Below are 22,730 nucleotides of genomic sequence, written 5' to 3' on the forward strand. Positions count from 1 at the left end.
AGGTATTGAATGAACAACAATAAGCTTATTAAAAGAAATAAATGTCAGTCTTCCGTATCAAGTTACATTGCAAAGTCTAAGTCAAGAAGGGGGATCACCACTTCAACGCGGTTAACTTCTCTGGAGGAGAAATTAACTGCTTTAAAGGGGCGGGCCTAAATGAGTTACCAGAGAACATGAGTTGGAGAGGGACAGGGAGATCGACCCATTCAGTGCATTCCTATCACTTTGTTCTCTCTGTCTTTCTTTACTCCTCTCTCTATTCCTTAGTTCTTTCATTTCTTTCTCTTCTTTCTATTCTCTCTAATTCTTTCTCTCTTTTTCCTTGGTTTTTATTCTTACTGTCTTTTTTAATTCTAGCGATTATCCTCCCAGAGGTTCCTCCCCCCCTCCGTGCACAACAAAGGCTCCTTATATAATGTCTACCGTGCTTGGCTTTTACTATTTTAGCCCTTAACCATTTTTTTCTAGTGTGGGTGTCCTTGCCGACCATTACTGACTGGCCAGTCACCCAGCCAGCATCACTTACTTGCATTAGTCGTGTCATTCCACCTCACTAGACAAAGAAGGCTCTTTTGTTTGCTTGTTTGCCGTGACATTCTTGCTTGCCACAATGTAATTACTTTCCTTCTCTCCATCCCTCATGTCATGTACCTAGTGGTTCCAACTCAATTTTGCCTCTTTTGAGTGGTATGTTATCCCAACAAGACATTGCCTCCAAAAGAACTTGAGCAGAAAACACGAAAATGGGTTTTTCCCCCTCCCCACCGCCAAACCATGCCCTCTTACCTCTGACCATGACTTCACAATTTCCTGTATTGGCTGAGTACAGGCTGGTGGTGTCTGGGCCTTGCACGTGTCTTACCTCCATGCTCGTCCAAATTCTGCCCGCTACTCATGTGTTTACCGCGGTTTGAAGGTCCATCTGCCCAGTCTGCTGTTCATCTTTGACTTCTTATGGCGTGGGCTGCTTTTCCTGACTTCTCATTTATGGCTTGCTTCTTTAGGAGCTAGGCTTTTGCCCAATTGTGGGTTGTTCCATGCTTCTATTCTCAACCCTGTTATTTGTTTCCTGCCGCATCATTCTGTTATGTCTGCCGCAAAGTCTACTTGACCTAAGGCTGTTGGGCTTCTTCAGGCTTTACTGTTTATTCTTTCTCTGATGACCCAATTAACTTATTGAGCCTTTTACTACTTACGGGCTCTCGTGTCCCGCTTACTTCCCTTTGGGCATCCCTAGCCCGTTTACTTTCTTGGAGGCATCCTTGGCCCTTTCCAATTCTATGCTTCCCATGGGTTTTTACTAACTCCTTGGGCTTCCTTGGCCTAAGTGCTTCATACTTCATCTTTGGGGCTCATAGATTCTCCATTGCCCCTTACTCTCTTTACTTACATTGCTTAGGGCCTGCTGTGACAATTACGACTCATTCTTTTACATCCATACTGCCCATAGATTTGCCATTTCTTTCTTCTGGGCCTTCTTAGGCCCATTTACTTCTTCAAGATCCCTTTGTTTGCTTTATAGACCCATGATCCACCATTCCTGCCACTTGGGTTTAATGGAATTTCCATCCCACTCTCTTTTGCCCATGTCTTTGGGCTTTTCCTTCTGCTGAGCTTCTAAAAAAAATGAGCATCTACAACAATTATTAAAGCAATAGTCCTCTTTTAATCCAAATTGTCTTTAGAAACCAATACTACTTAAAAAACTAAACGCAATTAACAATATTAATGGACTAGTAAAAAGAAGAAAAAGAGGGTTATTTGGACTAGTCTTCATTGACAACAATTATTAATTAAAGTACATATTTTTTATATCTATAGATATGATAGAATTTAAACTTATGACATCCACTTTATGATGATTGCTCTTATCATTAAGTTAAAATATCAATTAGTTTTTGGTATAGGTAAATTTAAATCCTATATATCTTATTTAATAACAAGAGACTTACCAATTGAACTAACTATAATTCATTATTAAAACATGTAATTCATGTCATGAATGCATTATAAAGCTAACATTCACCTCTTAAAGTGTGGTGAACTTGGGATAATACTTATAAGATCTTTACATACTCCTTTTGTTCTCCTTAATTACTTGCATAATTTTTTATAAAATATATATTTTTTTATATTTACTTAAATTAGATTGACATGGAATTTTTTTTTAATTAGTAATAATATTTAAAAAGAAAAAAAAAATCCTTTGTCTCACACAAGATTTTTTTTTTCCTAAAAGTTGTTTTTAAATGTATGAAACTTTTTCAAAAGTTGAAATTCAGTTTCTTATATAACCTTTATTCATAAAAAAAAATTATAAAAACTATTTACTTTTTACATTTTCATAAAAATCATTTCATTTCAAAGATTCTAAAAAAAAAAACTATGGGAATTAGTAAAATAGTTCTAGTACCACATAAAATGTCACAATTTTTGTTACAACTATCTTATGTGTCAGATTATAATTAACTGTATGTCATTTTTACATAGATCTATTACTTTTTTTTGCCACTCACGATTTGACATGTGTATAGTTGTATCATTTCATACGATACAGTTGTATCATTTACCAACAAAAAAAAAAATTCTGGATTAGCAAAAGAGAGAAATCCATGGAAAGATACTACATTGACTTCTTTAATACCAATAAAAACGACAGTTTGGGAAGGTAGGAGAAATTTTTTTACCTTTTTGTTCCCTTAGAGCATCTCCAGTAACCTCTCCAAATTTTTGTACTGTTTGGAGAGTGAACAGTTCATTTTACCTTTTGCCTACCTACTTTTTCAAATACACTTTCCTACAGACTCTCTATCCTTTTCTCTATCTCATTTAAATATTATTTCTTCATTATTTCTTTAATATTTCTTTATTCTTTTTATATTCATTCCCAACAACTATATTTTTCAAATTCCTAACAGCTATATTTTTAAATTTCCCAACGGTAACATTTTCAAATTTTCCAACAATTATATTTTCTAAATATGTTTTTTTTTTTTAGAGTTATATTTTTCAATAGTCATACTTTTCAAAAAGACTTGATAAATTTCAAAATTAACATAGATATGATAAATTTCAAATTACATCGAATTTTACCTATAGAAAACTAACATAAATGAAGAGAAATTTCAAATTACAATAAAGACTAAAGACATAAAAATTATTGCAAGCATAAAACTTAAAATTAGATGATCCTGCGAATCACTATATCGTTGCCACAAGTGCTCAACGAGATCCAATTGGAGTTCAAAATGAGTTTCTTTATCTCTAATTTTTTCATGGGCTGCAATAAATGCCCAAATTGACTAAATTCTTCTGTAGGCTCGTAAGACATTGTTATAGGGATGCTTTTAGGCACTTGTTCATAATCAAAGTCTTCTGCTCCATTAGTATCATGTTCATCTTCAATTATCATGTTATGCAATATTATGCATGCCTTCATAATGTAATCAATAGCATCTGTTCTCCAAAGATGTGCAGGCTCACGAACAATTGCAAATCGTGCTTGAAGTACTCCAAATGCACGCTCTACATCTTTCCTTGTTGACTCCTGAGTTATAGCAAAAAGACTATTCTTTTTACCTCGTGGAGCTGAGATTGTCTTTACAAAAGTAGACCATGAAGGATATATACCATCAGCAAGATAATATCCCATTGTATAATCATGTCCATTGATTGAGTAATTAACCGAAGGTGCACGACCTTGAGCAAGGTTGGTAAATATAAAAGAACGGTCTAGCACGTTGATGTCATTATAAGACCTAGGTAACCCAAAAAATGCATGTCATATCCAAAGATCATATGATGCTACTGCTTCCAAAATAATTGTTGGCTTACAACTGTGACCAGTATATTGACCTATCCACCCCGTTGGCAATTCTTACATTTCCAGTGCATGCAATCAATGCTCCCTTACATCCCTGGAAATCCACGCCTTTCACCAACTCCTAGCAACCTAGCAATGTCATTGCTATTTGGTGACCTCAAGTACTCTGTAAAATAAATATCGACTATGGCTTCAACAAATTTTTTGAGACTCTCTATTGCAGTACTTTCTCCAATTCTCACATATTCATCTGTAAAATCTGCTGCTACTCCATACGCAAGCATCCTTAGTGCGGTAGTCATCTTCTGAAGGGAAGACAAACCAAGAACTCTGGTAGCATTTCTTTTTTGAACAAAATATTCATCTTTCTCTTCTAGATTAGATTTAATACGTAGAAAAAGAGAACGACTCATTCGAAACCTCCTCCGAAATATGTTAGGAGGATATACTGGTGATTCTGCAAAATAGTCTTGAAAAAGTCTTTGATGTCCTTGCTCATGATCATGTTGGATGAACCTATGGCCTGGAACAGAACCACGACGTGATGTTGATGCCCTCTCTTTTTCTAATCTTTCTTCTTCCAATGCAAGAAGCGCAGTTATCTCAAAATCATCATCGGAATCAGAGTCATTTAGAAGCATATTACGTGCATAATTTGTATTACGACCCATGGAAAAAATTTCCCAAGTTGCTGCCACCAAAAAAACACACAATTATTGCAATCTGTGTGAATAATTCACATATTGATACTTAAAAGCAAAGAATACATCATGAAAAGGCATGTTGTTACTAGTCCTGTAGGAAAAAAAAAAATTGGACAATACAGCCTCTTGATACATGTAGCTTGAACATCTATTAAGTTATACTGAAGGAGGAAATATTGTTTAGGCAAGTAATTAACCATGATATGAGCACAAGTATCTAAAAAAGCATTCAAAAAATTTACTTAGCAAAGCATTTAAACTTTTTTTGATGAGTACAAAGCATTTAAACTTTTAATCTCTATGTCAGATAAAAATCCATAGGTGGAAGAATCACTCCCAAAACTTGAGCAGCGGAAACAGGAGAAACACAAAAATTACTCAGGAAGTATTTAACTATTTATAAAACTAATAACACAAAATCCATAAGAAAATTACTCAGGGAAACACAATTCAAGCTAAATAATTGAAACACTACAGACCCCATAAGAAATTTTTTCATCAAAATCAGAACCCAGGTTTCAGAACATGAGTTTGGCAGACTATGATTAACAAAAAATAAATTGTACATAAATCAGCAAGCCACAAGAACTTTGATGTGAAAAAAAAAGGTGCTGCGATTCTTTATAATGCTGAACTTTGATGTGAAAAAAAAGGTGCTGCATACTATAATTTAGGTTCCAAAACATAAAGTATGATAAAGACATATAACAGAACATATAAGCAAAAGTTTCTGGCCACCTTTGGCATAGTAGATAGCATACTATAATTTTTCGTACTTTTTATTTCTTGAGCATTCATAATAGGATCATAGAACAAAACATTTACAAGGACAAACTATACTTGGCTAGCATGAAGTTATTAATACCATCCCCATACTGCGATCGCTCAAAACAACATCCTATTAAAATTGTGCTTGTAACTCATTGGTATATTACAGAACCAATACATACTGATCCTAGTGACACAATGCCAAGATGTGAACGGTCACCTTTGATATTAATTTTGAACTTCCATGATGTTAAAGTAAAACACAAATAGAGCCAGAGGTATAGCCATAGCCCATAGGGTAGCAAATTTTAACAGAATTGCAACACCAACAGCTATTAATAAAGCTTAAAGTACACCCAAATCACAATGAAGACATAAGGCGCACAAAGCAAACTCCATGAAGCTAAAAATTCCCAACAATGAAAACATAGTACGAGGATATCAACAAAACTGTTTTCTATTAATTCTCTATAATCCCTTGCTATCTTGTGTCTTTCCTTATAATGAATTTTAACCAAAATTATATATCCTCTATTATTTTAGAGACAAAATAACGGCACCGATCAACCAAAATTAACGCCCTTTTTGAATATTCTCTTATTTTTATAGATTCCATGTGTAGAAGATCATGCAGCATTAATGGCACCGACAATATGAAAATATGAAGTGATGTACCTTTGCAATCAAGATGCGTCCAAGACATATATACCGGAGGTCCACCTAATTCAACGGTGCAGCATTTTTAAAATATAAAAGAACAAGAAGAATGAAGGAAGAAAGAAATGGATTAAGCTCTGTATGAGGGAAGTCCTTAAGTCAAACAATTGGCATGAAAAAATAGAGATGAGGCCAAAAATCTATTAAAAAACAAGAAACTAAAAGGAATCAGATTAGCTTATTGAATCTAAATAAGATTGATTAAATAGCTATAGATGAGATCAAGAAACAGAGTGAAAAAGAAAAACACAAGTCAGAGATAAGTAGAAAAAACCCATAAACCCAAAACTAAATCCAGACAGTAGCAATAGCAAATCATGTAAAACCACCAAATCTAGTATAAGCCAATAAATTCAAACATTACGCAAAAAAAAACCCATGAAATCAAATTTTGGGTACCGATTTCCGTTGTTGACCGATATTCTCAGATTTCCATTGTTGACCGATGTTCTCAGATTTCCATTCTTCCTCACTAGTGGTTGAGCCACGATTATATCTGGACATATCGTTTTGTGAGAGAGAGCTCCATCGATTTTGTGCTTCACCGTTATTTTCTGATGAGAAGCAAAAGAGAGTTTTTTTCTAAAGAGAAGCAAGAGAGAGAGAGGGAGTGCAGGAGAAAGAGAAAGGGAGGAAAGAGAAAGAAGTGTTTTTTTAATTCAGCCGGTATTATTTTAAGGTGATATAATCTTTAGATATGCTACAGTGCAAGCTACAGTACTCTTCAAGTTAAGAGAGCTACTGTAGTAAATCTAAAAAATAAAATTGGAGTTAGAGAGTCCGTTGGAGGTGATTTTTTGTGGATTTGCTCTGCAAATTAAGCTTTAGAGAACCTATTGGAGATGCTCTTAACATGGACCTGGTGTACGTATAAGCTGGATCAGATCGAACGGTAAAACTAACAAAATACTCACAAATATATAAAAAGCCAAAAACTCCAACCTTATCTACCAGTCAACCATCCTATATTGATTGTTACAAAAGTAAAATAAATAAGGCCCCCAAAGAGTTTTCGAGAAAGAAAGAAAGAAAGAGAGAGTTGGGGATCATGTCGTGCTTAGTTACTTGCTGAGCAACTTTGACATGTGGTCTCTGCAACTGTGTGGCCTCTGGGATCACCAAGCACTCTGCTAGACTTACTTACTGTGGTCTCTTTGGTGGATTCTTAATCCTTTCTTGGGTTCTCCGTGCAGTTGCAGCTCCTCTCTTGGAGAAAATCCCATGTCAGTTTCAATATTTTTTTGAGCTTTTTTTTTTTTTTTTTTTTTCGTTTCTTTGTGTGAATTTGTGGAATTTATGAACTGGGTTTGCTTTGTTTCCAACGTTTTCCAATTGGGTTATTGTCTATCTTTGATGCAGTGGTAACTGTACAAGTATAAATGTTTATGGGGCAAGAATCGGGGTTCAAGTCTCTAGGAGGAAGCTTCACACACTTATATACTTAGATTATGTTAAAATAAAAATTCTATCTTGTATAAAAATTAAAATTAAAAAATTAAAAAAAAAAGTTATCATTATTTTAAATTAAAAATCCTTTTGTACACATTAAATAAAACCTTAAACATTCATCATCCTCAAAACACATAAACAGGCAGTGAGAGAAAACAAAAAATACAATCATGAAGGCTTTGCTGTAACAAATTTTAATCGATAATAGTCAAAAAATTGTGTGATGTAGGAGAAAGCTTTAGAAAATAAGATTTAAAAATATCTTGTACTTTCTTTTCTTCTTTCTTTTTGTTAAATTTTTCTCTTCTTCATTGTAGTTTGAGATGTTTTTGTATGTTAGAGGCCTATTTCAAGGCAAAAATGGGTTTTTGCCCCTTTCGTCCAAAAGATGTAGCAAAATGTCTTTATTCTGAAACTATCTAGCAAAATAACCCTGTTTAAAACTCAATTTTCTAAAAATCGAGTTTATATTGAAACTCGATTTTTAGAAAATCGAGTTATATGGAACTCGGTTTTTATGGAGTTCCATAAAAAAAAAAAATTTATAGAACTCAAGTTTTATGTGAATTTTTCCAAATAACTCGATTTTCATCAAATCAAGTTTTACATTGAAACTCGATTTCCTAAAAATCGAGTTTCAAAATAGGAACATTTTGCTAGATAGTTTCAAAATAAGGATATTTTGCTATATCTTTTGGGCGAAATGGGCAAATGCCCATTTTGGCCCTTATTTCAATCATTAAATACTACTAGCAAACTACATGCGACCGCCCTTATTTCAATCATTAAATACTACTAGCAAACTACATGCAACCAACTTCAAGAGGCCATCAATTTCTTAGGAGAAAAAGTCTTCTAAGTTCAAGTGAGTAAACAATGGCTCCAAGGAGAATGTTAGGAACATATTTTATGTAATTGACTAATTTTTTGACAAAATGCACTTTACTTATAATCGGGTAGATTTAGGGTGAGTTTAATACTTCAAGAAACAAGAGTTCAAGTCTAGTATTTAAAGCTATGAATATTGGACCAAGATACAAGTGAAGAAAAACTATTTATGAAAACTCGACAGATACCTCAACAGAAACAATATCTATCAAGATTTAAGAACAAAACTCAACAGAAGCTGAATCTGTTGAGACTTACAAAATCAGAATTTTCAGATCTGATTTCCGACCATGTTTGTATATTTGTATAGGGTTTCTTTTCTCACAATCCTAGACATATATAAGGTTTATTTTAAAGATCGTCACACATAGAGAACACATGCAGAAAATGACCTAGTGTCTTATTCTCTCTGCAAAAAGTTACTGCGTCTTTGCGCCTTAGGGTTTTGTAACCAAATACATTTTTATCTTCATTATTGATAAAGTGAAGAACTTTGCAGCCAACAACATCTTCAAGTTGCTGGAATTAGTCACGTACTGGGATCCGTGCAAAAGAAGGTATTCATATATTGAAGAGTTCAGAGGTTCTAAAGCGGTAAAAGGTTTCTATTGTAAGTTCATCTATGGGAATTGTAGAGTCTAAGACAAAAGTTTTGTACTAGATCTGAAACTTTTCTTTACTATAGTGAATTGCTTTTCGGGAAGGTTTCCCCCCAAGTTTTTTACTGTGAAACTAGTTTGTTTCATTGGTTTTCCTAGATCATCATATCTTGTCTTATTTACTATTTCGGTGTGCATGATATTAACATGATATTAATGTTTGTTTGTTTGTTTTAACAAAGTTTATTCATAATAAATCTAATTAACAACTTGAGTTTAAAACTTGTTAATTCTATCAAACGGAGCCTAAATTTCCTAACAGAGAATAATTACACCAGCTTCCTTGAAATAAGACTTGAGACATTCATTCTTAGGGTGTGTTTGGTTAGGGTGAAAACAGGGAGGATGGAAAATAGAGTGAAAATTTTCATTTTCCACTGTTTGGTTGAGGAAAGAAAATAAGAGAGATAGAAAATAGGGGAGAAAGTTTTCCCTCCAGACCCTTTTTTTTTTGTCCTCCCAATTTGGGAGGAAAATGGAGAGGGAGAAGTGTTGAGAAATTCATTTTACACAAATACCCTCTCACCTACTCCTCATGACCCGATGACTTCTGCATCTTCTCAGTAACGTTGCTTTGACTTATGTTTTTTTTTTTTTTTGACAACGTTGCCTTTTTTTTTTTCTTTTGATTTTCTAGGCTACCTTTTTTCTTTTTCTTTTTTCTTCTTCTAGGTGGAAACGTTGCCTTTTTTTTTTTTTTAATTTAACGCCTGGGCGTGCCTTTCTTTCTTCTTCTTTTTTTTTCTTCTTCTGGTAGTAAAGTTGCCTTTTCTTTCCCTTATTTTTTTCCTATTCTTTTTTTTTTCTTTTGATTTTCTATGGGCTGGGCGTGAGTTTTTTATTTTTAACTAGACGTGATTTTTTTTGGGACATAATTTTTATTTTTTTAATAAATTTAAGAGATTTTTTTTGTGGTTATTTGTCACTTTTTGTTTTAATTGGGCATCATTCTTTAACAAGAGCATATGAATAAATTTATTCAAACTCATTTTTTCCATCCCTCCACTTTTCCACTCTCAACCAAACAAATAGGAGAGAAAATAAAATATTTTCTATCCGCCCACTTTTCCATCCTCCCACCATTTCCTATCCTTCCACTTTTCCACTCTTCTAACCAAACGGACCCTTAAGGACTTGACAGAATGCATCAACAAAGCTCTTATACTTGACAGCTTCACCATATCATATGTCATCATCATTCTTCTTTGGATGATATCAATTGGGGAGGTAAGAGTAGCATCATTTGTGACAATCTAACCAAGAGTAGAGCTAGCAAAGAAACTATCTTGAAATCATTAATAAAATATATGATATGAATTATCAAAATTCACTTCCAATAAAAAGATATTGGGTAAGGTTGTAGTCTTAGGCTACAACCAATGTTGTAGCTAAATTTTGTCTTATAACATTTAACCCCTTCAACTATTTAAAATTATATATTTTTGTTAGCTTAACTATATTTATAGACAATACCTAAACAAATTAAAATTTTAACCCTTTTAACATGTGTGTCAAATATGATTTATTTTTATTTGTGGAGAGAGAGAGAGAATTCTAGGAATTTTAGCTTTTTAATTTAGTTTAGTTTGGTGAATTTATTTAATTTTATGACTAAAATTAACTATTTAGTGTCTCATTTAATAACATAATGTTCCATTCGATAACCTACATGTATGTTAGAGGTTTAATAAAGAGTTAACTATATGTCATAAACTATTGGTTAATTGAGGAGTGGTTTTCTAAGTAACTCTCTTAATTTGATGGGCAAATGGAGGCTTAAAAATGAACAAGAAACCAGTTCTCTCTCTACCTACGAAAGAAATATTCAGTCTTCCCATCATATATACAATATAAAACAGATAGTGCAAAGAGAGTCAAGAAAAAGAAACCTATCATAAGGATTTTTTTACATTAATAGGTTATAAATTCAGCATAAGTATTTTGTGTAAATATTATAATCTCAAAACTTTCATTCCTCTTTTCACCATGAAAATTTTATCAAATTATTAAAGAAAAATTTTACGTGGCATATAAATTATTGAGTATATGACATGTAATTTGAGAAAAAATTATATACTCTTATATAATTACCTTTTACATTTTAAAAAATAAAAATATAAGATATGAAGCATTCTCCAAATTATACCATATAAAGATAACAATGTAATTTTTTTTTTCTTAAGCTTGCATAGTGTACTTTTTGGTTTATAAGTAATGGGCAAAAGTGGTGTGATTAAAACAATCCTAACTAATTTTGGAAAAATTATATACTGAAAAAATTATAAGCTCTTGTATAATTAATTATTGTGCTCATAACTTCACAAGTACAAGTACTTGTGGAGTGTGGGGGGTAAGGGCTGAGGTTCAAGTCTCTAGGAGGGAGTTTCACACACATACACTTAGATTAGGCTAAAGTAAAAATTCTATATTGTATAAAATAAATAAATAACTATTGTGCTCATAACTCCAAATTGGGCCTGAAGCCTGTTGTTAGTATCTTGAGGCCCATTTGGCCACGAAGAGAAGTCTAGCATGCTTTTTTAGGTTCGAACTATGTAAAGAAGAAAGCCCAAACCATGATGAAGGGGGGCCTCGCTAGCAAGTTGTATCTGTATCCTATTATCCAATATAATTATTTAGAGATGTATTATAATGTATTCTTTATTTTCTAAATTTTGTTGTAGATTATTTGTTTTTCCTAAAAATAAATTAATTTTTAAAAATAATTTGTATTTCTCTATTTTCAAATATATATAATTTTACTATTTTTGAAGTTTTTGATTGATAATATTCTTTTTTGAAGTGGTTTATATTCTTATAACTATTGTTATTATTTATTATATTTTCCTAATTTCTTTTGGTAAAATTAAAATTTCTAAGTTTCAAACTTATTATTCAAATTTTTCATTCTCTTAAGGAGATTAACATGATATCAGAATTTATCACATAATTACAATTGATATTACTAAAATAATTGATAGTCACATTCAAATACATAGCTATGTAAATTTTGTTTGCCATGAAGAGAAGTCTAACATGCTTTTTTAGGTTCAAACGATGTAAAGAAGAAAGCCCAAACCATGATAAAGGGGGCTTCACTAGCCAGTTATATCGGCATCCTATTATCCGATATAATTATTTTGAGATGTATTATAATGAATCCATTATTTTCTAAATTTTATTATAGATTATTTGTTTTCCCTAAAGATTAAATAATTTTTAAAAGTAGTTTATATTTCTCTACTTTCAAAAAACATATAATTTCAAAAACATATATTTCTCTACTTTCAGTCCATTTTAGTCCACTTTGGTCTCTTTGGAAAAGGAATTATGACGTTGTTTTGTTGTAATGGAGTTGGGACTAGAGTTTTCTTTGGGAGTGTAGCGTTGGTAGCTTTTCAATTGGCCGGATATTTGGTTGGATGGGTTATAGGTGATTTCTTTGTTAAATTTTAAGATGGAAATTGTTTTATTATAATTTAATTTCTAATTGTAAATATTTATATTGTAATAGGAGTTTATTGTGGGAACAAATGTATGGGTAATAGGAGTATTAGACCGAAAGTTATATATAGGCGTTTGAGAGGCAGTGTCGAAGGGAAGTTTTTTTAAACATTGCAATTTGCATATGAATGAATATGTTGGTTTGGAGCTGAATGAATATGTTTGATACGAGACATGGTGTAACGAGAGGGAATTGTGGAATTCTTCTACAAGTATATATGGTAATAGATATGTGTTCGTTGTTCTTGCCCATAATGTGTATAAACCTACATGTGTACACATGCACATGAAGTTAAAAGTTTTCATTACTTGCTCATGGGTCTTGCTTGAAATGGAAAATGTTTTACATGAGAATTCAATGACAATGATGTATACAAAGGAACCTGTACACATATTTGTGAACGATTTTCGAATATAAAAAAGCCAACTAAGCATATACGTTTTAGATTTGTTATAGTTTCTATTTAATGGAAAGATATTTAATAGAAAATGTGAAGATCATGTTTCTAACCATCCATTTTTAGTAATTTACCTAGACAATGTTGTGCTTACAATATATAGAGACAATATGAATAACAAAGTTTGTGTATTCCCTACGTTTGCTTGGTATGGAAACATAATCATAGCATGCATAATAGTAAGCTATGCATATGAAATTGTGATTATATGAATCCTAATATTTGAAAGTTGCGAATCATAAATATTCTCACCTCTGCTACCGCCTATATAAACTCAACTTTGCAACCCATTTCTTCCATGTTGAAAAGCAAAGGAGGTTTTAACCCCCCAAAAAAAAAAAAATTGGTGTTCAACATTTCTTTCATAGATCATGTGATCAGAATGTTGGGTGGTCGTCTATTCTGGAATGTGTTTGTGCACAAGGATTTTTGCATCCCTGGCTAGCAGTCATTGTTGTTGTTCTTGGTATATCACCAAGATGATGGTACTTACAATGATTATAATTATATATCATGAAATATGATATAATAAAATTTCATTTCGCTTTTTTTTTTTTCTTTTTTTTTTGGCAAAGAATGTAGTTTACACATTTTTCGCAGTTTCTTTGGATTTTAGTTCTACACAACATATTTTTTTATTGCAATTCTACTGTTTCATCCTTCTTTTTGTTGAACACACTATTTATTTTGTCATGTTTCTTAACCGTAGAACTCCCTTATCCCATCTTGCACAAATGTAGAATCCATTGTCAAACATTCAATTCTAAGTTTTAGGAATCAAACAGATAGCCAAAGCCCGTATGCTCAGAGTTTACTTTATAGCACCAAGGCTGAGACTGAACCTAAAACCATGATGATCTCAATTTTTTTACTAATGGTCCGTTTGGATTGAGGGAGGAGTAAAGTAAATTTAGTCCAAAATTAGTCTATTTTTAGCCAATTCTACTCTACTCCCCTCCACTCCCCTCCACTCCCCCTCCATCCAAACGGACTCTAAATTATGAAAAAAAAAAAAAAAAAATACCAATCCATTGACCATTACCACTGTTGTTACTAACGTTTTGCCTCTTGCACTCTCATTGTTACAATACCTTTTTCTTATCAAACTTGTCTTAGTTTCTTTCTAAGGCCCATTTCACATGCAAGCCCAGGAAGGATTTTTATTAAATTACGAGTCATCTACCAACCCAGACATCGATCACTTGGCCAAGACATTAACAAAATAATGGTTCCAGTGTTGAAAATTGGAAATATATAAGCTTCTCTTCCAAAAATCTGTTAGTCTATGAATTCAGCATTGTTCAGTAAATCTTGCTTGGGGAATGTAATTGCTTCAGATGCAAGACTATTTTGGTTCAGTTAATCTTGACAAAAGGAAAGGAACCTGTTACAAACACAAATTAGAAACAATTCCCTTTTATTTAAATTTAATATTCTTGCTTCTACCATTCAATTTTACTTGGGTAAGTGAAGCATGTGTTACATTTTGGCACACTCGGGTGCATCTACATAAGACATTGTTTATTGTACTTAAAAGAGATAATGCATATGCCCGATGCACAAGTAATTATTGGTATATTAAAAATCCTTTTGTACATATTAAATAAAACCTTAACTATTTATCATTCAAAAAACAGAAAAATGGCCTTGAGAGAAAACAAAAAATATAACCGTGAAGGCTTTGCTATAACAAATTTTAATCTGTATTAGTAAAAAACCTGTATAATATACGAGAAAACTATTGAAAACAAGATTTAAAAATATGTTGGGATTTTTTTTTTTTTCTTTTTTCTTTTTGTTGAATACGTCCTTTTGTTTTTCTTTGTTGTAGTTTGAGATATTTTTGTATGTTAGAGACTTGTTTCAATCATTAATACTACGAGTCTACAATCAAACTACATGCAACCAATTTCAAGAAGACATCAATTTCTTAAGAAAAAAAGTCTTCTAAGTTATTCAAGTGAGTAAACAATGGCTCTATCCATGGAGAAGAATTGCACCAGCGTCATTGAAGAGATTTGAGACATTCACTCCAAAGGAATTGATAGAATGCATCAACGGAGCTCTTATACTTGACAGCTTCACCATATCATATGTCATCAGCATTCATCTCTGGATGATGAATTGCTTGATGCTTACCACAAATCTAATAACTATTCAATGAATTTGTGCTAAAAAGATATCGATCAGAATAATGTCATATCAAGTATTTAAGATAGATCATGATTGAACAATGGTAAAACAATCGGATTACTGAACATCACTTCTCTAAGTCTTGAATAAATATTTTTCCTCTTCTTGAGGTTTTTTCTTAATTTCTATCAATTGCACAAGCAAACAAACCCAAACAAATTTACAAATTATAAGGTGTATATGATTGGACTCTCTTAAACCAAATTGACTTTAGAAACCAATACTACATAAACTAAACGCAATTAACAACATTAAGACTAGTAAAAAGAAGAAAAAGAGGGTTAGTTGGACCATTCTTCATTGATAACAATTATTGAAGTAATAGTACTCTTTTAATCCAAATTGACTTTAGAAACCAGTACTACCTAACAAAAAAAAATTTCTTATTTAATTTTTTGATAAACAATAGTCTTCAAACCTCTTCAAGTATCTAATTATTTTAAGGGTGACTTCAAGACGCTGGCAAGAGGTTTCAAATTCAAAATCTCATAAATATCATAAGACCTTAAGAACTACTTAGCCAATTCCTTAAAGTTAATAACAATTATTAAAGCAATAGTATTCTTTTAATCCAAATTGCCTTTAGAAACCAATACTACTTAAAAAACTAAACGCAATTAACAATATTAATGGACTAGTAAAAAGAAGAAAAAGAGGGTTATTTGGACTAGTCTTCATTGACAACAATTATTAAAGTACGTATTTTTTATATTTATAGATATAATAGATTTAAACTTATGACGTCCACTTTATGATGATTGCTCTTATCATTAAGTTAAGACATCAATTAGTTTTTTATACAAGCAATTTAAACCTTATATATCTTATTCAATAACAAAAGACTTACCAATTGAGCTAATTAAAATCCACTATTAAAACATGTAATTCATGTCATGAATGCATTCTAAAGCTAACATTTACCTCTTAAAGTGTGGTGAACTTGGGATAATACTTATAAGATCTTTACAAACTCTTTTTGTTCTCCTTAATTACTTGCATAATTTTTTTTAAAATAAATTTTTTTTATATGTTCTTAAATGAGATTGACATGCAAAAAAAATTTTAATTAGTAATAATATTTAAAAAGAAAAAAAAAATCCTTTGTCTCACACAAGATTTTTTCTCTTTCTAAAAGTTGTTTTAAATGTATGAAACTTTTTCAAAAGTTGAAATTCAGTTTCTTTTTGTTCTCCTTAATTACTTGCATAATTTTTTTAAAAATAAATTTTTTTTTTATATTTACTTAAATTAGATTGACATGCGAAATTTTTTTTAATTAGTAATAATATTTTTTTAAAAAAAAAAATTCCTGTCTCACACGAGATTTTTTTTTTTTTCCCTAAAAGTTGTTTTTAAATGTATGAAACTTTTTCAAAAGTTGAAATTCAGTTTCTTATATAACCTTTATTCATAAAAAATTATAAAAACTATTTACTTCTTACATTTTCATAAAAATCATTTCATTTCAAAGATTCTAGAAAAAACAACTATGAGAATTAGTAAAGTAATTCTAGTATCACATAAAATATCACAATTTTGTTACAATTATCTTAGGTGTCAGATTATTATTAATTGTCTATTACTTTTATATTGATTTTTTTTTTCTTTTTTTTTGCCACTAACATGTGTACAGTTGTATCATTTCATACGATGCATTTGTATCATTTACCCCCAAAAAAAAAAAAATCTGGATTAGCAAAAGAGAGAAATCCATGGAAAGATACTACGTTGACTTCTTCAATACCAAAAAAAAGACAGTCTGGGAAGGTAGGAGAAAGCTTTTTACCTTTTTGTTCCCTTAACATGGACCTGGTGTACATATAAGCTGGATCAGATCGAACGGTAAAGCTAACAAAATACTCAAAAATATATAAAAAGCCAAAAACTCCAACCTTATCTACCAGTCAACCATCCCATATTAATAGTTACGAAAGTAAAATAAATAAGGCCCCCCAAAGAGTTTTCGAGAAACAAAGAAAGAAAGAGAGAGTTTGAGATCATGTCGTGCTTAGTTACTTGCTGTGCAACTTCGACATGTGGTCTCTGCAACTGTGTGGCCTCTGGGATCACCAAGCGCTCTGCTAGACTTGCTTACTGTGGTCTCTTTGGTGGATTCTTAATCCTTTCTTGGGTTCTCCGTGAAGTTGCAGCTCCTCTCTTAGAGAAAATCCCATGTCAGTTTCAATTTTTTTTTGAGCTTTTTTTTTTTTCGTTTCTTTGTGTGAATTTGTGGAATGTGTGAACTGGGTTTGCTCCGTTTCCTACGTTTTCCAATTGGGTTTTTGTCTGTTGGGGTTGGTTGTTGTTGCTTTGCTTGGTTGATGTGTTCTTGTATATTGGGGATTAATTGTACATTTGATGGGGGCTGTTGAATTGGAAATGGTGAATTTAATGATAAAACAAGCTTCGAACTCTGGACAACTTGCATTGATATCATGATAAATTACCAATTATTTCAATAATTTAAGCGGTTGGAAAATGGTGAATTTAATCATTTGAACTAAAATTGACTTCCTTTTTCTAGTTCTTTTGCATTTATTTCTAAATTTCCTATCTTGGGTTTGTTTTGCTTTTAGTTATTTATTGAATCATGCTTAATTATGTGCATAGTTGAGACTAGTCCAAATTACTAGGCTGAATTCTCATTTGGGCAGCAGCCGGTTGATATTAATTGGTTTAATAAATGGCTGAAAATTTAATGATTTAGATATTCTGAATTATTTCATCCAAATAATTTGGAAATCCTGTGGAAATTTGGAGAATTTGGCTGATAAGTTTGTGAGTATAAGGATTTTCAGGGTCTAGTAAGGTTGGATGTAGATTAGGCAATATATGCATTTGGGGGCCAAAATGAATTTTTCTGATGCCTGATAACACTAAAGTGTTACTAGTTGAGATTTATTTTTGAATTTGAGAATTGACTCATGAGCTAAACGGAGAAAAAATGTATATTTTAAAATTTGCAACTTTTGTCCTTGACATTTGTGTTAACAGGGATAAACACTTCTGATACTCAGACAAAGGAATGGTATCAAATACAAGCAGTTCTTCGTGTGAGCATGGGGAATTTCTTGTTTTTTGCAATTTTTGCTCTTATAATGATCGGTGTGAAGGACCAAAATGACAGACGTGATGCATGGCACCATGGTGGATGGATTGTGAAGATGGTGCTCTGGATTTTACTTGTAGTCCTCATGTTTTTCCTTCCTAATGCTGTCATTTCAGTATATGGTAAGTCTTTCTTCCACAATTATGATATTAAACTAATTGTTATCTTCTGCTGCTTTTCTTTAGCCAGGATTAGAGGAGGATTGTGTAAACCTTGTTTCGAAATATATGTGTGCTTCACAAATGCCATAGGGGGGCCATTGCCAGAGGTTTTCTTGGCTGCTTTTCAAAAATTTTGGAGTGAAATATTTGAATAAGATGCAATAAATTGCTCATAGAAGCTAAATTAACATAGCAATGGCCTTCTTTTTGCTCTAGGCATTTATGACTTTTATGCATGGGGCTAACTCATTATACTTCTTTTTATTCTGTGCAACATGTATAGGACATGGGTTTTCAAAAATTACAATGCCCATATTCACCCTGGGGATCTCTCATAGTTCTTAGGCTTCAAAGTTTATTAAAATAAAATTAAAGCAAGGGAAGATCATTTTCTTCCTTGCATTGTAATATGGCTCCACTAACATGATGTGATAAAGAAGACACATCTATCCATCAGATGATCAATAAGAAATCTTCTCATGAGCAGATTATTCTTTTCCCTATCCATCAGATGATCAATAAGAAATCTTCTCATGAGCAGATTATTCTTTTCCCTGTCTTTGATGGGTTTGATTAAGTATATGACTGGCTACAGCACTTACACATCAGCTTTCTTTAATAATGATGCTGTTCCCCAAGGATGGTTGTCTTGACTCAAATTCCCTAATTTGTCTCTAATTATTCAAAAAATTTCATTCTTTTCCTGAGATATGATGCCAAATATTATTGATCTATGCAAATTTCTGTACTTGCAGGAACTCTATCAAAATTTGGGGCAGGGTTATTTTTATTGGTTCAAGTGCTTATCTTACTAGACTTCACACACGCATGGAATGATGCATGGGTTGAGAAAGATGAGCAGAAGTGGTTAGTTCAAATTTTCAAATCTCATCATACGTTCTTTCATTGCTTTGTTTTGACTTCTAACCTCATCAATGGCATGTTTTTAGGTATATTGCTTTACTTGTTATCTCAATTGGATGCTACATTATAGCATTTACATTCTCGGGAATTCTGTTCATCTGGTTCAACCCCTCTGGCGAAGACTGTGGCCTAAATGTCTTCTTCATTGTCATGAGCATGATCCTGGCATTTGCATTTGCCATTATTGCTTTGCATCCTGCGGTAAGCTTAGCATTTTGTATTTTACTGGTTCATGCTCTGGGGCAGATTGTTGGGGGGGGCAGAAGAGCACAACATTCAGCAGAAATATTAGGCTGCAAAATAAGTGGAGTAGCCCTCCCCCTCCCCTCCCTTGGATGGAAAATGACACCTCCTTATATTTTTTTATTCCTTCAATGCAACTGTGTTCATCAGCCCTTTATGTTATGATGCATTTATTGCATCCTGTTTAGTTAATGATTTCTTTAAATTTCCTAACTATCCTAGTGCACATGAAAGACCCAACTTTGATTAATTCATTATTCAATCAAACTATTGTCAACCATCTTTGTGTATAGTTTATATCAACTATCTCCAAACAATCTAAGGGACTAACAATGCTGTTAGTCTGAGGCAGAGGATATAAAACTAAATGCAGTCCTTACAGCGTAATGGATTTAGGCCAGCGTCTTTAAATATTGTACTCTTTTAATTAAACTTAAAAACCTAAATTCACAGTACTAAGGGCTTTTTAATATTCTGGGTTTGGCCACAGAATGGACATGTTTTGAGGTATTAGATTGGCATCCAGTTGTTGAAATCTGTAAGCTCTGAAAGTATTTTGGGCACATGGTCTATTTGGTAGACCAATTAATTTTTATAAGTATATATAGTAGTAGACCCATCATGCAGAGATTGCATGATTATTTTTCAAAACTAACTAGCAATATTCTCTCATTAGCTGGAATTATCTTGTTAATTTTATGTGGTGCAATGTAATTCTTGTATTTACAAAATTGCAAGTTGGTATTCATGTACCAGAGGGTTGTGACCCCTTTACTGAACTTTAATAATAGAAAATGGCTTTTGAACTGGCAAGATGATTGTGACTGGAAATTTCAAACAGGTGAATGGTAGCCTCCTGCCTGCTTCTGTGATCTCTCTTTATTGTGCTTATGTGTGCTACACGGGTCTCTCCAGTGAACCTCGTGACTATGTATGCAATGGTCTGAACAATACCAAGGCAGTCACCACAAGTACTCTTATTCTTGGGATGCTCACAACTGTTTTATCTGTTCTATACTCTGCTCTTCGCGCTGGATCATCAACGACATTTTTGTCACCACCATCTTCACCCAAGTCAGGTGCTCATAGCTAGATGGAATCCTTTTTAGTTATTTTACATTTTGAATATAAGTGTTCTGAAAAAATATTTCTTCAGACATCTTGATGAAGTAAATGTTTTCGAAGGAAGGACCAAATACAGTAATTCTTTGTTCTACCTCATTGTAGAATAAAACCATACTGGTAAAAGTTGTTATTTTTCAGTATGTTCTATTTACTTGGGTGAGCTCCTGGCACTTTTGCTTCTCTGACCTTCCATAGTAGATAAGGTAGTAAAGGCTAAACCATTCTGGTATAGGATTCTGAAGGTCTGGATCCTGTGGCTTTTTCGTCTCACCTGCAGCCACATGTAATGAATGCTGGCTACATACTGAGTGCTTTCTAATATCGTTAAATCTTGTTGCAGGTGGGAAGAAACCTCTTCTAGAAGAAGAAGAGTTGGAAGAAGGAAAGGAAAAGGAAAAGAAAACAGATGCAGAAGCGCGCCCAGTTAGCTATTCCTATATGTTCTTCCATCTGATATTTGCTTTAGCTAGCATGTACTCAGCTATGCTTCTTTCTGGGTGGACCAGCTCATCTGAGAGCTCAGACCTCATAGATGTTGGCTGGACATCAGTTTGGGTTCGGATCTGCACAGAGTGGGTTACTGCTGCACTGTTTGTCTGGTCTCTTGTGGCCCCTCTGATTTTCCCTGATCGTGAGTTCTATTAGGTTTCTTGTCATTGATATGTCTAGCAATCCTGGAATCTGTTATTATGTGCATAATTAGGTAATGAGGTATAAATTTAATTTTTCTAAGCTCATTTTTGGGGGTGGAAAAAGAAAAGGGACGGGGAGTAATTGTTCTCTCACATTCACTAATGTATACTCTGTACACAACATCCATAATTTCGTGCACAATGTCCATATTTTTTTTTTTTTATTGATGTTCACATTAAAAATCTGAAATGGATGATGTATACGGATGATGTACAATAAGGAGTGTGTGGGAATCAAATGTGCAATGGGTAGAGGGGGGAGGGGTGTTAGGTCTATCAAGTGTTGTATCCTTCCGGAGTTAGGTTTGCAAATATCCCAATATGGAACAAATATTGCTATGGTATTTGTGTCTACCATATGAATTCTATTGTCAAACTTTTTTCTTTTGGAAAGCATGATGCTTGTTTTTCATCTTTTCTTTACATTTATTTTAAGTGAGATTTGTTTATTTTGTTACAACATCAAGTTTGAAATGGGCAGTAATGGGATATTTCTAAAGATTAGTTCCTGGTAAATCAGATCATTTGGTTCATTTAGATAGAAGTATTTGAAGAGAGATTCGGATTTCAGATCTAGTGTAAATGACTTGAATGTATAGAATTTTTTTTTTTTTTTTTTTAATATTGATGAATTTTAATTGATGGATTTTACCTTTATTAACATATGGATTCAATGTGATTAGGTGTAAAACATTATTCAAATACATGAGATACAAGTATTTTTGTTATAGCAAACTTCTTCAAGTTCGAGCACATTATGTGTTGTTAAATTCTTATCAAGTTATTATTCTAATAATTGTTTCTTAAAACCATGATTTTTGTCATCCAGCCATAAAATATATATAAAAAAATCATTTAAAAAAAAACTCATAATTTTTGTGAGTTTCAATTAATTTAACTGAAAAAATTTCTTATTCTCAAACAAGAGAATTGAGTTTGAATATTTCCTACATAAATAGAATACATTATATTATATTATATTTTATATTATATATATATATATTTTTTAAGAATACATTGATATATTAGCCCGGTGATTAAAAATAATAATTATATCATTAAACAGGCTAGATGTCATAGATTTAAACTCGATTGAATACATGAAAATAAATGAATCATTTACGATCATCGGCCCAATATTAGTGGCCCATGGGTTGAGGGTTTGACATTAATATCATGGTGGGCCCAATCCATGTGCTCGGGGTATTGGGCCCCGAACTGGTCTATTCTTGACGTTCAATCTTGTTTGGGGTTCGGTCTAGAGAGTACCTCGGTAGTGCCTTGGGGAGTATAGCTGCCAAGCAGCATTC

General features: G+C 32.6%; 3 protein-coding genes across 3 annotated transcripts; 1 reads left to right on the plus strand and 2 right to left on the minus strand.

Annotated features, from left to right (window-relative positions):
• Positions 1-3,062: 3,062 nt before the first annotated feature.
• LOC142624155 (uncharacterized) lies at positions 3,063-6,617 on the minus strand. Its single transcript, XM_075797674.1, has 3 exons — positions 6,415-6,617; positions 5,974-6,018; positions 3,063-4,517 (listed from the first exon to the last, which is right to left on the minus strand). The coding sequence occupies exons 2-3, from the start codon at positions 5,999-6,001 to the stop codon at positions 3,913-3,915; spliced, it is 633 nt and encodes a 210-aa protein (XP_075653789.1). The 5' UTR covers positions 6,002-6,018; positions 6,415-6,617; the 3' UTR covers positions 3,063-3,912.
• LOC142624791 (uncharacterized) lies at positions 3,185-3,655 on the minus strand. The gene has a single exon (XM_075798541.1). It carries the CDS (start codon positions 3,653-3,655, stop codon positions 3,185-3,187), a length of 471 nt encoding a protein of 156 aa, XP_075654656.1.
• Positions 6,618-17,077: 10,460 nt separating the features above from the next.
• On the plus strand, positions 17,078-21,829 carry LOC142625794 (uncharacterized). The gene is made up of 6 exons (XM_075799518.1): positions 17,078-17,340; positions 18,161-18,397; positions 19,192-19,303; positions 19,387-19,561; positions 20,445-20,682; positions 21,069-21,829. Exons 1-6 carry the CDS (start codon positions 17,166-17,168, stop codon positions 21,371-21,373), a joined length of 1,242 nt encoding a protein of 413 aa, XP_075655633.1. The 5' UTR covers positions 17,078-17,165; the 3' UTR covers positions 21,374-21,829.
• Positions 21,830-22,730: the final 901 nt, after the last annotated feature.

This window comes from Castanea sativa, chromosome 2 (genome assembly GCF_040712315.1).
Source record: "Castanea sativa cultivar Marrone di Chiusa Pesio chromosome 2, ASM4071231v1".
In the NCBI taxonomy this organism is placed as follows: Eukaryota; Viridiplantae; Streptophyta; class Magnoliopsida; order Fagales; family Fagaceae; genus Castanea; species Castanea sativa.

Excerpts from the sequence above, each read along its gene's own strand:
- LOC142624155 (XM_075797674.1), bottom strand. The coding sequence starts at position 6,001 with ATGTCTTGGACGCATCTTGATTGCAAAG. Across the intron at positions 4,518-5,973 it reads GACGCATCTTGATTGCAAAG|CAACTTGGGAAATTTTTTCC; the intron begins GTACATCACTTC and ends TTTTGGTGGCAG.
- LOC142624791 (XM_075798541.1), bottom strand. The coding sequence starts at position 3,655 with ATGGGATATTATCTTGCTGATGGTATATATCCTTCATGGTCTACTTTT.
- LOC142625794 (XM_075799518.1), top strand. The coding sequence starts at position 17,166 with ATGTCGTGCTTAGTTACTTGCTGTGCAACTTCGACATGTGGTCTCTGC. Across the intron at positions 17,341-18,160 it reads TCTCTTAGAGAAAATCCCAT|GGATAAACACTTCTGATACT; the intron begins GTCAGTTTCAAT and ends TTGTGTTAACAG. Across the intron at positions 18,398-19,191 it reads TGCTGTCATTTCAGTATATG|GAACTCTATCAAAATTTGGG; the intron begins GTAAGTCTTTCT and ends CTGTACTTGCAG.